Source organism: Thunnus albacares, chromosome 22 (assembly GCF_914725855.1).
Source record: "Thunnus albacares chromosome 22, fThuAlb1.1, whole genome shotgun sequence".
Lineage (NCBI taxonomy): Eukaryota > Metazoa > Chordata > Actinopteri > Scombriformes > Scombridae > Thunnus > Thunnus albacares.
This window is the reverse complement of record NC_058127.1, coordinates 19,979,581-19,994,820: the sequence shown is the minus strand read 5'-3', so window position 1 is coordinate 19,994,820 and position 15,240 is coordinate 19,979,581. Positions and strand designations below refer to the sequence as shown.

The 15,240-nt window shown below is 40.7% G+C and overlaps 1 protein-coding gene across 2 annotated transcripts in view; it reads left to right on the top strand.

Moving 5' to 3' along the window:
* Positions 1–15,240, top strand: part of LOC122973239 (dynein axonemal heavy chain 2-like) — a 62,446-nt gene that overhangs the window by 26,270 nt on the left and 20,936 nt on the right. For both annotated transcript variants that reach the window (XM_044340618.1, XM_044340617.1), the window contains 22 exons: positions 991–1,209; positions 2,639–2,756; positions 2,965–3,101; positions 3,650–3,787; positions 4,266–4,424; positions 4,699–4,851; positions 5,506–5,597; positions 5,776–5,974; positions 7,544–7,768; positions 7,904–8,008; positions 9,095–9,283; positions 9,618–9,703; positions 9,868–9,998; positions 10,177–10,326; positions 11,109–11,276; positions 11,514–11,674; positions 11,813–11,952; positions 13,266–13,398; positions 13,676–13,815; positions 14,089–14,299; positions 14,426–14,542; positions 14,822–14,963. In XM_044340618.1, coding sequence (XP_044196553.1) covers positions 991–1,209; positions 2,639–2,756; positions 2,965–3,101; positions 3,650–3,787; positions 4,266–4,424; positions 4,699–4,851; positions 5,506–5,597; positions 5,776–5,974; positions 7,544–7,768; positions 7,904–8,008; positions 9,095–9,283; positions 9,618–9,703; positions 9,868–9,998; positions 10,177–10,326; positions 11,109–11,276; positions 11,514–11,674; positions 11,813–11,952; positions 13,266–13,398; positions 13,676–13,815; positions 14,089–14,299; positions 14,426–14,542; positions 14,822–14,963 — 3,313 coding nt within the window. The remainder of the gene's footprint in view (positions 1–990; positions 1,210–2,638; positions 2,757–2,964; positions 3,102–3,649; positions 3,788–4,265; positions 4,425–4,698; positions 4,852–5,505; positions 5,598–5,775; positions 5,975–7,543; positions 7,769–7,903; positions 8,009–9,094; positions 9,284–9,617; positions 9,704–9,867; positions 9,999–10,176; positions 10,327–11,108; positions 11,277–11,513; positions 11,675–11,812; positions 11,953–13,265; positions 13,399–13,675; positions 13,816–14,088; positions 14,300–14,425; positions 14,543–14,821; positions 14,964–15,240) is intronic.

Below are 15,240 nucleotides of genomic sequence, written 5' to 3'. Positions count from 1 at the left end.
ACAACACTCAGGCACCCTGCTGTTACTGCATCAGCTTTAACATTTTCATCATTGTCTCTGTAGATGGATGGGATGGGTGGGATAGTACCTTGGGCCACGCATTTTAGGTATTTTTCAGTCCTAAGAAATGTTGTGCCTGACATTTGGCTTTGGGTGTTTGTATGCACTGAGCACACTGTAGGGCATACATTTTCTGTGTGGTGATGTCTGTATGCGTTCTTACACATGCATGTTCATGCATGTATAAATCTATATATGTGCGTATTTGCCACGTTTCTGTTTGTGTACGGCCATGTTTGTGCATCCTGATTCAGACAAAGGCCCAGCCAGATTGGCTGGGTGGGAGTGTGTGCTGCATAGTTTTGAGGGTGTCATTAATTTGGCTGGGAGGCTCTCCCACTATTAGCTACTGGATTCTCAGCCATCTGCTCTGACAGGCTCCATTCGTTTCTCATTTCCACCTTCAAGCTGAGACATCTTTCCTCTCTCTTTGTGACTCAACCTTCCCCTGCTATGTGGTTCAACTCTTTCTGTCTGTTTCTCTGGCTCACTGTGATTCACCCACTCTGTGGTCAGTTTTCTACCTCAGTCAGCAAATGTACTATCTCTTTCTTCAGTCTGTATTTGTTGCTCTATCCTTCAGACCTTTCATTATCAGTTACCTTGTCCCCTGTCTTTGGTTTGTTCGTTTGCAGCTTCTTCCCATAACTTTTGTAGAACCTCAACACTTTTTTGATTTATCAGTGTTTATTGCTTTACCTTTATGACTGTAAGTACACTGTATCAACATCACATATCTTATAAGGGGCCTAAGAAGATTTCAGAATTGGTTGGGTTGTAAAACTGCTGTAGCCTGAGACACATTATATATACACCCAAAATGGACAAACGTAAAATTGACCCTGGCACATTATGGTCAATGTATCAGAATTTTCTGTATAATCACCATCTCTGACTGTCTGTCTATGTTTTGCTTCCATTTTGTTTCAGTTGAAGGAGGCCATAGAGGTGGAGCTTCGTCAGAGAGGTTTGCAGGTGACTCCCTTTACCATGACCAAAGTCATTCAACTTTATGAGACCAAAAACTCGCGACACTCTTCCATGCTGGTGGGCAAGACAGGCAGTGCCAAAACGGTCACCTGGAGGGTCCTGCAAAGTGCCCTCACTGCCCTGCACCGCAAGGGAGTGGCTGGCTACCAGCTTGTCCAGGTGGGTGTGAAAATAATACACTGTGTAATTTATTGGCTAATAGTGCTGCTGTAATGAAAAGGAACATCTTGGGCTCCCACTTTGAGAGGCGTATTGAGAAAGTAAAATTCACACAAACTGACAAACACTTCTCACTCCAATATTAGGCAATTTATCTTGCAAAGTCTTTTCATGGAAAAAATTATGAGATTTAGGGACACTGTAAGCAATGATTTTGTTGTGATAAAACAACTTTTTCACATTATTGGCTGCTGTTGAGGGCTCAAATATCTAGTGTACATTTCCCACCTAAATGCAAATCAATACCATCACCCTGTCTGCTTGTCTGTTTGTCTCCATTTCCTTCCATCTGCTTCTTTTCATTTGCAGAGCCAAACTTAGATTAAGTGACAGGTTCAGTGGCCGTGTTTACAGTTTTTTCCAGCACTACTTAGATTTTAGCCATGCTAGTGACATGGCTGATAATGTCTGTCAGTCAGTTGGTATACCACTTTGGACCTGACTGAAATATCTCAACAACTATTGGATGGATTACCATGAAATTTGATACGGACATTCATGTCACTCCAGATTAATTGCAAACAGTTTGGTGATTTCTTTACTTTTTCTATCTCACTGGTGATTTTCTTTTTTTGTTGTTGTTGTTCAATACATTAGTTTTGCAGTTATTTTGTCATAACCAATTTTCATTAGCCTCAGCTATTCTCTGTGCTTAGTGCTAATTAGCACATCTAAGCATGCTAACATGCTAAAGTAAGATGGTGGATATGGTAAAGATTATAGCTTCTCAGCATCAGCAAGTTACCATTGTCATTGATGGAATGTTAACATGCTGATGTACAGCATCAAAGAGGCCCTGGCAGGCTGTAGAATCTTTTCTTTTCCTCTTATTTCTCTCTGTCCTTTTCATCTAGCTTTCTTCCTGCTTCTTTCTATTTATGCCTCTGGCTCTTGCTTCCTCTTCTTCAGTGCTCTTTGCATGTCTATTTCAGTCTATGTTTTCCTCTTATAATGCTAGCATAACCAACAAACTATGGATGGGTGGACGCATGAACAGCAGTTGTATTAACATGTAAACAGAGCTAGTTACCGAAGCTAATCTTGCAATAGATGAAAACATGAGGATCTGAAAAATGACTTGAAAAGCTACTGTTAAATTACAGTACAACATTTTTTTTTTTCAGCATTTAGTCCTTTTTAGCTGACAAACAACATAGTCTGTGCCAATTATGATCTGCCAGTAGAAAGTGTATATATCAATACTTCAACCATTACAATTTATTCATTTTAATTCCTCAGTCTTATTGCTTATTCAGTGACAGGAATTTGATTGTCCTTGTATGCACTTCTTCTTGCCAGCACTTTGTCACCATGCAATTACTTTTTTTGTCATTTTCTCTTTCTTGCTTTGGACCCTGTGGCGCAAAAGGAATATCCTCTAAACCCCAAGGCAATGAGTCTGGGAGAGCTGTATGGTGAAAACGACCTCTCCACCAATGAATGGAGTGATGGAGTACTCTCTTCCCTCATGAGATCAGCCTGTGCAGGTACAGACACTAAAAACACTCAGCACTAACAACACACATCTTCTAGTGGCAGTACCCAATTCACTTTTCAAAACCCAGATCAACTGCAATTTTCAGTTATTAAATTTTCCATTTTCACTCCAAAAAACTTACGTAGAATGTCTTACTTTTCTACTATGACACCTCACTTCTTTTGTGACACACACTGCTTCTTCTTTCCATCCTTTAGATGAGAAACCAGATGAGAAGTGGATTGTGTTCGACGGGCCTGTTGACACACTGTGGATAGAGAGTATGAACTCTGTCATGGATGACAACAAGGTGCTCACACTTATCAACGGAGAGAGAATCTCCATGCCTGAACAGGTGAGAATGGAAAATGAAACACTTTCCAAATGGCAAACAGTCTGTTAAAGTAAGATACAATGAAGTTGTTTTGTTTTGGGCTCCAACTAAAAGTTCTCCAAAGGAAACAGGCTTGGGCTGTTTTTGTTTTTGTCTTGATTATCCAAGTGGTTTGATACTTTTAGCTGACAGTCTCACGAGTCTCTAGAAATTGAATTAACTAATGATGGATGGTGCTTTAGGACTTTACTAACAAGCTGAAAGACGTTCCTCTCCTCTCTCCTCTCAAGAATTTCTGTGCATGGACTAGCAGTCATTGTTTAAAACTCCATGCTTAATATTATAAGTTTGCAGTTTCTTTGAAATTAATCTCAGCAGTATGGCAGGGAACAGCTGCTCTCTTCTCTTTAGTGGAGAACATAGTAACATTACAATTTAATGTAACTGTAGCTATGTAATGTTGTGTCGGGTCCCACATAAAAAATCTAATAAGTAAAACTAAATCTAAATGTTTTTTGTATGTGAAATGATGACAACAGAAAAACTAGAGCTAAGTTCTTTTCTTCTAGGTGTCTCTGCTGTTTGAAGTGGAGAACCTGGCTATGGCCTCTCCAGCTACGGTGTCTCGCTGTGGGATGGTCTACAATGATTACACTGATCTGGGATGGAAGCCTTTTGTTCAGTCTTGGCTCGACAAACGACACAAGGTACAATGCCCTAACTGAATTTTTTAGAATACTGGCTGCGCAAGTCATACACTCTTTGTGATAGCCATAGCCTAGCCAATATTAGCTGTAAAAAGGGAACTTTTGAAATGGCAATTTAAATGCATGCTTGTATAAATAAACTTGTATAAATTGTTTACCCATTCCACGATATTAGGCCTCATTCATTGCTGTTTTCTTTGTCTGACATGAAGATTCTGACAAAGATTTTCTAACACAAAGATGTAGTCTTGCAATATTAGATTGTGTGTGCATAGTGGATGTGTAATGAGTCACATGTAGTGTTCTCTTATGTCTTTTTTGGCATTTCTGCCTTCATTGATAGAGATGGTAGAAGTCTTTTATAACCCATTTATAAAAGGAACGCATGAGATATCAGTTTTGATTTTGCTCCTTTGCCCTGCAACCCCTTTTGTCCATGTCCGTCTATTGATCTCTACGTTGTTCCATCTCTCAACAGGCTGAGGTAGAGCATCTCAAGCGTTTGTTTGAGAAATATGTAGAGAGCACATTGAACTTTAAGAAGAACAACTGTAAGGAGCTGATCCCCATCACTGAACTCAACGGAGTCACATCACTCTGCCGTCTCTATGACTCTCTGGCCAAACCCAACAATGGGGTGAGACACGTAGGATGCAATCTGTAACATCCACTGCACATTGTAATCCTCACTATGGACACCTGTTTTCTAGCAACACTTAAATGTTGATCTCACAGTAAATGGCATTTGGCATAACTGACTTAAGACTGAAATTAAGCCATAAATGATCTAACTCCAACCCTACACATTAGTAAATAAATCCCAAAACAAAGGCTGACATCATCTCTCAAGCATCAGAAGCTCCAGCCCATTCTTAAAAACAATGTAATTTTCTTTCTCTCCCTTTCTTCAGGTGAACATTTCCGACAAAGAACACTTTGGTCGGATGGTGGAGCTCTGGTTCACCTTCAGCCTTATCTGGTCTATCTGTGCCTCTGTTGATGAGGATGGACGCAAGAAGATGGATAACTTCCTACGGGAGATCGAGGGCACGTTCCCTATCAAGGTCTTCTGCAGAGCATATTTGTTTACACACTTATGACACGTACAAAGTCAGTCAGACTGCACTCTAGCTCATCATTAGGCTGTTTAGTGTACTTTTATGTTAAGTATACTGTAACTTGCAACACACCTGTGACTAAACTATGTTTTGCAAAAAAAAAGAAGCAGACAAAGGGCTGCCAGAGCTTTTTATGTGGAGGAGTTTTGCAGGCTAACAGGCTACTATGATACTGAAAGACTAGTGACAAATGTATCCACAACTACAAGAACTTCAACCACAGCAAGAGTTGATGTTGCATATGTAGCTAGAACTATGAGTTTACAGCATGTTTGCCCGTAAAAAAAGCAGTTGCTCTTCTGTTTAGGTTGATAGTCCTCCTCTGTGTCACTAGTTAGTCCCACATCACAAGGGTCTTGTTTTTCTTCGCCCATTACTCGATGAGTTGGCTATTACATTATATCAATGTGACGTGTAGATGGTTTTAGAGCTGAAAACCTTAGATGGATTCATATAAGCATTTTAAACATTACTAATGACAGATAATACTGTACACACCAGCCGCATGCCTAACAGCAAACTGAGATATCTGTCTTTAGCCAGCACCAGTAGTCTCTGAACTTTTTATGGATTGAACTCTTTCATTGTGAACACTCTCAGGACACGGTGTACGAGTACTATGTTGACACCAAGAACAAAGCCTGGGCTTCTTTCGAAGATAAACTGCAGAAAGGCTGGCGCTACAATGCCAAGTAAGTAACCAGATTTTATGTACCTGACTTTAGCTACGCATGTGTCTGTGAGTGTGTGGATGTTTTATCCATTTCACTGTCTGTCAGTTCAGTCACTACACTTTTAAAACTGAACAAGACACACATGATATAACCTATCACTAACATCTGAGATACATCTATATCTCTACCTCTGCAGTGCTCCATTCTATAAGATCATGGTTCCTACAGTAGACACAGTTCGCTACAACTTCCTGGTTAAGGCTCTGGTGTCGGGTCAGTACCCTGTGCTGCTCACTGGGCCGGTGGGCACTGGTAAAACCTCAGTGGCCCAGAGTGTCCTGCAAGGCCTGGATAACTCCAAGTGGGCTGCCCTCACTGTCAACATGTCTTCACAGGTTGGTGCTGTGTGTGTGTGTGTGTGTGTGTATGTGTGTGTATGCTAGTTCTGAATCCTTGATCTGATCAAACAAAGATCGTTTTGGCTGATACTTAATTTGTCAAGGCTCTAGTGAGGATCAATACATAGGGTTAACAATAATGTTTATAATAATGAGTTTGAGTTAGCTTTAGGTGGGATAAAGGAACATTATGGTGAGGGTTGATGTTACCTACAGTATAGGACATAGGGAATCTAATAAAGGAATAGTTCAACATTTTGTCATACATTTCTCTATTCCATAATCTATAGATGCCACACATGCACAAATTTCACCCATATATGAACAGGCAAACAAACACATATCATTGAATTTAAGGAACTGATTGTGAATTAGAATGAGATCCTCTAGTGCATTTCCATACAAGAAAACACCTGTGCTCTGGCTGAACATCTCACCTATCAACTAAATATAACCTTGGACAAGCTCACTGGCACATGAAATGTAGCAATGCAAAGGTGAATGAGTACAAGTATTGTATGTATCTGTGTGTATTCCCCTGTATGTGTGTGTGTGTGTGTCTGTGTCACTGTGTAGTGAGTTTTAGAGTGAGAGAGAGCATCTGCTTCCATCTGACCACGTGATAGCTCTGAATAGCCTCCGCTACAGTTAGAGTAAAATGACACGTTGCTCCAAGATGCTACAATTAGGCTGAGTCACGTCAGTGCTGCACAGTCCTGATGAAGGGCTATTAGAGAGCCAGGGATGATGGAAGCACTCATCACCCCCCCCCACCCTTACCATCATTATCACCATCCATCACCACAACCCCCACAGCCTCCTCCTTCACATCCATCACCATTACCACCAAACTTTCCTAGGCAACTACTCTGAGCATAAATCATTCTAATCTGGCAGCACTCTCCCTGCCATTTCTCTCTCCTCTCTCTCATACATCTGTCTCATACCATGTCATATTCATAGATTCATACATATTTTGGCATAAGTGCTCCTTTTCTTTTTCTTCCCTTATCTACCTCAGTTTCATTCATGTCTCCACAAGTGAATTAATTTAAGATACTGATAAAATACATTCACATAGGGTTAGGGTTTATCATTTAATTGATTAAATATTTTTTAATATTATTAGTGCCAGTGTAGATTGTTAGTGTCAATATCTCACATACACACAGAAAAATTGTTGATTTTCTTCTCCATAGCAGGATTTTGAAATTATTTTAGGAATTGAATTAGGAATAGATGTAAAACAGTAGTCCACAATGCCAATAGTTCTCAAAATAGAGGTCACATGTATCCCATTAACATCCAGTTTGTCTTGTAATGAATGTAATGGCCAAATTCTGTAGTTCAACCCACAATACACTCATCACCAACAGAAGGTTCACAAAAACACAATTGTACACACAGAAAAACTTTTTAATATATTTTCACAGTACGGCTTTCAGGGGGGATTGTCACATTGTTTATATTGTTTCATAACATAAGAAGGTACACAACAAAACTTACTATTCTGTCTTTGTTTTTCTGTGTTTCTGTCTCTCCCTCCATGTATTTGCGACTGTCCAGACCACCTCTAATAACATCCAGGCCATCGTTGAGAGCCGCATAGAGAAGAGAACCAAGTGCGTGTTTGTGCCAGCAGGTGGGAAGCGCCTGCTCTGCTTCCTGGATGACCTCAACATGCCGGCCCATGACCTCTTTGGCTCCCAGCCACCACTGGAGCTGCTGCGCCTCTGGATCGACTACGGCTTCTGGTTTGACCGCCAGAAACAGACCCTTAAGTTTGTCAGGGTGAGAGAGGGCATTTTGTGGAGGGAGGGAGTGTGGTTGATCATCACTCTTTTTTTACATAATGTTTAATTTCATAGGTGTGTTGATATAAAATGCAAATATAAAATGTTTTCTGGTGTGTGTTGGAACTGTTAGGACATGTTCTTGCTGGCTTCGATGGGCCCCCCTGGTGGAGGGAGGACTCACATCTCTGGCCGCTTACAGAGTCGGTTCAATCTCATCAATATGACCTTCCCAAATGTAAGTCCTGCTGACTCTGGTTTCCTCTCCTCTCTGACTTTTACCAGTCACCACTGAGTGTGACAAAATTATATTAATAAAAATAGATTTATAGTTCAACAGGCAATTAAATATAGTAAATATGTTATGGAGTCCATGTTAAATAAATATAAAATGAAATAATTGTCTCATTATTGCATTCATATGTAGAAACAAAGATACACAAGCTTTATAAATTGTGTTTTGACTTTTGTCTCATTTAACTTAAAGTTGCTTAAACACATCACAGCAACCTCTATGCACGTATAGTGTAGTATATCATAGCCTCTACATAATATAGTCTACTTGTCTATTTATTTTTATATTTGAATTAGGCTATTTAGTTATAGTATATAATTCAGCCTTTAATTGTATTTGTTTTTTACATACCTCATTATTTTTGTGATTTATGCTAAGTCACAATGTTAATTATGTCCACTGCAAAATCTAACAAATTCTCTCATTTCTAACACCCAAGAGAATATGAATGATTCAAAGGCTGCCTGCAAATGTTTCCCCCTCTGCTCATTAACCACCTCTCATCTGCCTCCCCTCTCATTTTTTTCTTATTTTATTTTATTAAAAATTTTTGTGTCGCCTTATTAATCACTTCCTCTCCAGATCACTTGTCTCTTTTCAGTGTTTCTCAATTTCCTTGCAGTCGTTCATCTCTGGTGTTGTGCTCCTTTCAACTTCCCCTGCTCCATCTTACCTTTGCCACTTGTCTCCAGCTCTCTCCTTTCTCGCTGCTTGTTTTCATCCCCTCATTTCTTCTCGTACACTTGCCTCTACTCTTTTCCTCTCTACCCTGATTTTGCCACTGCCACAAAAGCACAAAATAAATGCACTTTTGAAAGTGGCTGGAGTCACTTGACACCTGAGTTGCCTCTTGAATATGTGAAGTGGACAACACAAAATGGATTTGTTACACCCCTCAGAAAAATCACATTCTGTTTTTCTTTCTTTTTCTCGACAAGTATGGCTTAGAAATCTGTGTATCTTATTGACATTGCTGTATCATTTACAAGATCTACCAAACTTGAACAGACATGTCCTCTCTGTATGCAGGATTCCCAAATCAGACGAATCTACAGTACTATGATCAACCAGAAGCTACAAGGTTTTAAGGAGGACGTGAAGCCCATTGGAGAGATTCTGACTCAAGCCACTTTAGAACTGTATTATTCTGTTACAGCTCGTTTTCTTCCTACTCCAGCCAAGATACACTACCTCTTCAACCTCAGGGATATCTCCAAGGTACACACAAGAACACATATAGATTGATACAAGTTAAAAAATAATGCACACACATGCATAAACTACCAAAAAATGTAAGACAATACAACTGGGGCCTGTTTCACAAAGTTCAACTTAGCTGGGCTCTCTATACTTAGCCTAACATTGGTGATCCAGGATAAACAGTTTCACTTGCTACGAGGCAGCAAAGTTTTTTAAGATTAACTTAAGGCTTATTTAACCTGTCTAGTTATACAATGTAGGTATCAATGGTATGGTCAAATCTCTATTACAATACAAAACACTTATCTGCACATTAATGTATATTTATTTTTTCCTGTGCCACCCCTTGTAGGTGTTTCAGGGTCTTCTAAGAGCTCACCCAGACTTCCATGATAGTAAAAACAACGTCACTAGACTGTGGATCCATGAGTGCTTCAGGTAAGGTGTGAGCATGTTAGCATGCTGATGTTAGATTGCACAGCAGTGCTTTGAACTAGATAGTAAGTACAGCCTCACAGAATCGCTAGCAAACACACAGGCACTTCTGTTGTGTTATCACTGTCTTATATTTGTGGTTAATGTTTTGTTGTTGTTGATTTCAGGGTTTTCTCTGACCGGCTTGTAGATCACAGTGACATGGAGGCCTTTGTCACTTTGCTGTCAGAGAAACTGGGCTCACTCTTCAACCTCACGTTTCACAGCATCTGCCCTAATAAACAGCCTCCAATATTTGGTACATTTATTACAGTACACACAAAAACACACTCATATCAGAGTGTAAAAATGACCTTACAGAAAAGATGTGAGATTAGGTGATGAACTGTGATTCAGTGTAAGTAAACTGGTAGATTAATCGCTACACCAGGAGTTATGGATGTGTTCATGTGTGTTTATTTTGGTCTGTGTGTAAGGTGATTTCCTGAGTGAGTCTAGTGTGTATGAGGACCTACTGGACATGAAGGGTCTAAAGAAGTTCATGGAGACCCACCTGGAGGACTACAACCTGACACCTGGCATAGTGCCCATGAGCCTGGTGCTCTTCCGAGACGCCATCGAACACAGTGCGTCTGAAAACACAACATACATCTCCACACACACACACACACACACACACACACACACTCAGATTAAACAGACAGCTGTGTTGTCTACTCCTCTCCCAGCACACACTGCAGCAAATTCCCCTGACGGATCAACCCACAGCATCAGTTCCACCGATCCCATTCTGTACCAGGCAATCCAGTACATTACCACAGTCAATCTGACATCCTCATCTGCTGTACTCTGATGTGTCTTTGCTGTGTGCAGTGTTCGCCAGTTTTGTGACTCAGGCCCAGTTTGAGACTCCTTTAAAAAAACACACCATGAGGCATGGCTAAAAGCCAACCTGTAGTTGAAAGAAAAAAGGCCTCTCAGCACCAGGCTCTGCCCTCTACATTCTGCTGTCAATGTGCCACTTTACCACATGCTACTGCAAATCAATAGCACTACATTACTATAGAAATAACATGGATCAACATTACTTTGTACATGGCTGTGTGTATTGTGGGTTTGTATATGTGTGCTGGGATTTCCATGCACTCTGAAGCTCCATTGCGTAGACCAGATTGTACACTAAAGAAAGGTTATAAAAATTGTATGAATGTAGATTCTGTCACATGCAATATTCTAGTGTTCTAGCAACTAAGCTTGTATGAAAACAAAGCATCTGAATATTCGTAAGAAACTCTTGTCAGCTGTGCAAGTCATCTCTTACAGGGCAATTAGAGGAATACTGGAAATAAAGAATTTCAGATGAATAAGCATATGGTTAGAGTTTATGATTTTTTTTTTTCCTCCACAGTAACCCGTGTCGTGCGTGTGATCAGTCAGCTTAGGGGCAATATGCTGCTGGTTGGCGTTGGTGGTTCAGGCAGACAGAGTCTGTGTAAGATGGCTGCCTCCATCTGTGAGTACCAGGTATTCCAGGTGGAAGTCACCAAGCAGTACCGCAAGCTGGAGTTCAGAGAAGGTGAGATGTTCATTGATGTTTAAGAGAGAAAGCATGACTGTATCTGATGCCGTCTACTCTGGATGTAACCTTATTGTCTGGAAATTAAAACACAGAAAACTGAAACCACTGTTTCACCTGAATTTAATTTTTAGAGAATTACCTTTGCCTTTGTATAGTCAGTTTCTCTCATCCCCTCTTCAGTCAGCTACATGACACGTATAGCAAAATAAGTGATTTTTCTATCCTTGCTTTCAGACATCAAGAAGCTGTACCGTTTGACTGGTGTGGACAACAAACCAACAGTCTTCCTATTCAATGACACCCAGATTGTAGACGAGTCCTTCCTAGAGGACATCAACAACATCCTGAGCTCTGGAGAGGTGCCGAACCTCTACAAGCAGGATGAGTTTGTTGAGGTCTGTACTGTCTTCTTATCTTTCTGGCCTCCAGTCTGTCTGTCTCTGTCTATTACCAGCATCATTTCCATGTTCTGAAGTTAGTTAAAACCTATTTCCAATTCATATAACATGTATCTGTTCTTTGTCTACCTCTAGGTATGCAATGCCCTGTCAGAGTCTGCCAGGAAGGACAATGTGGTGGAGACTCCTGACTCCTTGTTCAGCTACCTGATAGAGCGAGTCAGGAACAACCTGCACATAGTACTCTGCATGAGCCCAGTGGGAGAGCCCTTCAGGTAGATTCTGACACTGTTCCCTGCAGCACACTGTGCCCAATAAGATATCCTGGTACACAATATGTTCCTGACTCCTCTTGCTACTCCTCTCCTCTGTTGGCACACACAGGCTGATGAAAAATGGCACGGTATGAATCACACTGTAGTGCTCATAAGCTGAAGAGCTGGAGATTACATCAAAGTATTTTCATTTCATTGTGATTTTATTTTATACACAAGTAATACTGGCCTTCCCACTATTCTATATTCTGTATTTCCTTTTGATCCATACAAGATCCAGCAGCTGATACACCCAAGTCACCGGTGTCCTCCTAGTATAACCAAAGACACTACGTCAACATGGCTTTTCTACTTAATTTTAATCATGGAACCATTTTAATGATGCAAACAAAGTTAACTGAAATATGGTGGTGGTTCTGCATGTATCAAGTGACTATTACCTACAGGGCCTTTCAGCAACACCTCAAAATTACAGTGAGAACAGTGAATCATGCCTCACATTGAATCAACATATTAATGGCCGATTGAGGCTTGGTGTCGAACGAATTAAGTCCAGTAAGCTGGGTGATGCTGTATCTAAGACCTGAGGCTCGCTGTAATTGGAGTTGACAGGGTCGATGCTGTGGCAGAGAAGGTCAACACACACATGCAGCATGCACACAGAAGGACACACATTTTCTGGTCTTCATTTTATGTTTTTCTCTTACCCCTGTCTCACACACATTTCCTCTCCCAAAAAAACACCTCTTATCCCTCTAGCATTGATGCCCTGGTTGTAATTATTGGCACAGGGTAGTGGTCACACATAATGCTGCTAATTGGGCTGACAGGCACCATTATCCAGAGCTAATCATCATTCCCTGGTTGACGATTTGTCCTGGCCCTCTGACCACTAGCTGTTAGCAGGATCCATATCACATTGCAAGAGCTCAGGGAGCCCTACTACACCAATTAAGCAGCTAACCTCACTGACTCACACTCTGGCCTACTCTGCTGTACCTTACTTCCAAAATGGGTCTGTGAGGAGCTTTTGTGTCATACTGCTTAAAGCTAATGTTCTTTACACAGTGATTTTAAGGTACCAATTTGAAAAGGCAGCCTTTTGGAGCAAAGAACAACATTTCATTGAATGATTTTGAACCATATCCATGGTGCATAATGGCTTAATCATTTTCTTCGATTGTTTGTTCCTAACCAGTTGCCAAATGTACCTGCACTAATTTACAACCCCTGTGTCCACAGGGCCATAATGGGGATTGTTATATCCACAGATTACATTTGAATAACATTTATAAATTGTTGTTTGCCAACAGGAACCGCATCCTGCAGTACCCAGCGCTCGTCAACTGTACCACCATTGACTGGTTCTGTGAGTGGCCCAAAGATGCCCTGCTGGAGGTGGCTGAGAGGTACTTGGATGGACTAGAGCTGGGCTCCATTGATGGGGTGAGGCATACATACAGACACACACAATTTTTATATGTGTGTTTGCACAAAAGTTTAATATTATGAAAACTCTTGCAGTATGAAAACTGATTTATGAAAAAACGGCAAGTTTTGAAAAAAATAATCTGTGTTACACATATAACAATTACCACATCAATGAATAAATGGTAAATAATCTGACCCCTGAAGTTGTATTCTAATTGTTTGAGTATCAGATTTGAAACAGGTTTGATTCATCAGATGTTAACATTTCTGCATATGGTTCATAATGTTGTAGATCCAGACGAAGGTGGCCAGTATCTTTGTGACCACACACCAGTCAGTTGCACAGATCTCCCAAAGAATGAAGTTGGAGCTGAGAAGACATAACTACGTGACACCCACCAACTACCTAGAGCTGGTGTCTGGATACAAGAAGTAGGCACCTTAAAATATACTCCCCCCATTGTTATTGCTTATCTTAGGCTTATACTGTAAATGAGGACAAAACAGGCATCCTCTTACAACTAAATAATTATACATTTGACTAATTTTGATTAATAACACCTGTCTGTGTTACAATCACCTTGTCTCTCATCTGATTGAGGGTATATGGATAGAAGTTGTAAAGCCCCTTGAGGTTAATTTGTGATTTGAGCTATATAGATAAAAATTGACTTGACTTGATTGTGTGTGTATTTGTCCATCCAGGCTGCTGGCAGAGAAACGCAGTGAGTTGGGGGAGCAGGTGAGCAAGCTCCGTAACGGTCTTTTTAAGATCAGTGACACACGGGAGAAGGTGGAGGCCATGTCTGTAGAGCTGGAGGAGGCCAAGAAGCAGGTGGCCGAGTTTCAGAAGCAGTGTACAGAGTACCTGTCCGTCATTGTACAGCAGAAGAAAGAGGCTGACAAGCAGCAGAAGGTAAGCCTTGTGCTGGATAGTAGACACATTTACATGTACACAAATTATTCATCAGATTACAGTAATAGTTTGATCAAGGTGTTTACATGGGATTATTGGTTCATTTTTGTGTGTGTTTCTGTTGAGGCGGTGAGTGCTAACAGTGAGAAAATTGGGGCAGAGGAGTTACAGTGCAAAGCCATGGCTGACAATGCACAGAGAGACCTGGATGAAGCCCTGCCTGCCCTAGAAGAGGCAATGAAGGTATATCTATGCACTGTTATCTGGCTCAGTCCTGGCTGTGCCTCTCTCTCTCTCTCTCTCTGGGTAATTTTGTCTTTACAGTATGTGTGCAGTTTCTTCATTATTATGTCTAGTTGATTAATTTCTTACTTCTCCTCTGCATTCAGACTGTGTAAGCACCCTGTCATTTGAGTGTGAGCTTTCTGTCTGTCTAAATTTTAATTAAATGACTCAGAAAAGCAGTATACCCTGCCTTCTTACATCCATACATTATCTGTCCCTTCATATTTTTGCACATAGGCTCTGGAGTCTCTGAATAAGAAGGACATGACGGAGATCAAGTCATATGGCCGTCCCCCAGCACTGGTGGAGACAGTGATGCAGGCTGTTATGACCCTTCAGTGCAAGGAGCCAACCTGGGCGGAAGCCAAGAGACAGCTGGGTGAGAGACAGCAACAGTGCAGAATTTAGAGATAAATTAAGAGTATTGGAAAAATTTGGCAAAGAAACACCTTCATTTGGAGAAGTCAAGCGAACAGACAGGAAAGATTAACTGGAATGAAGGGGACTGTATAATATAGGAGTCCCCTCTGTAATGCCATTGTTAAATTTGCTCTTTCTTTCTGATTACCCTGCTTTTTTTGACTCAACACTTTTGAGTTTTCCTCATTTTTGCCATTATAACAATTGATTGTGATCAAAATTCCTATTAAGTTTAT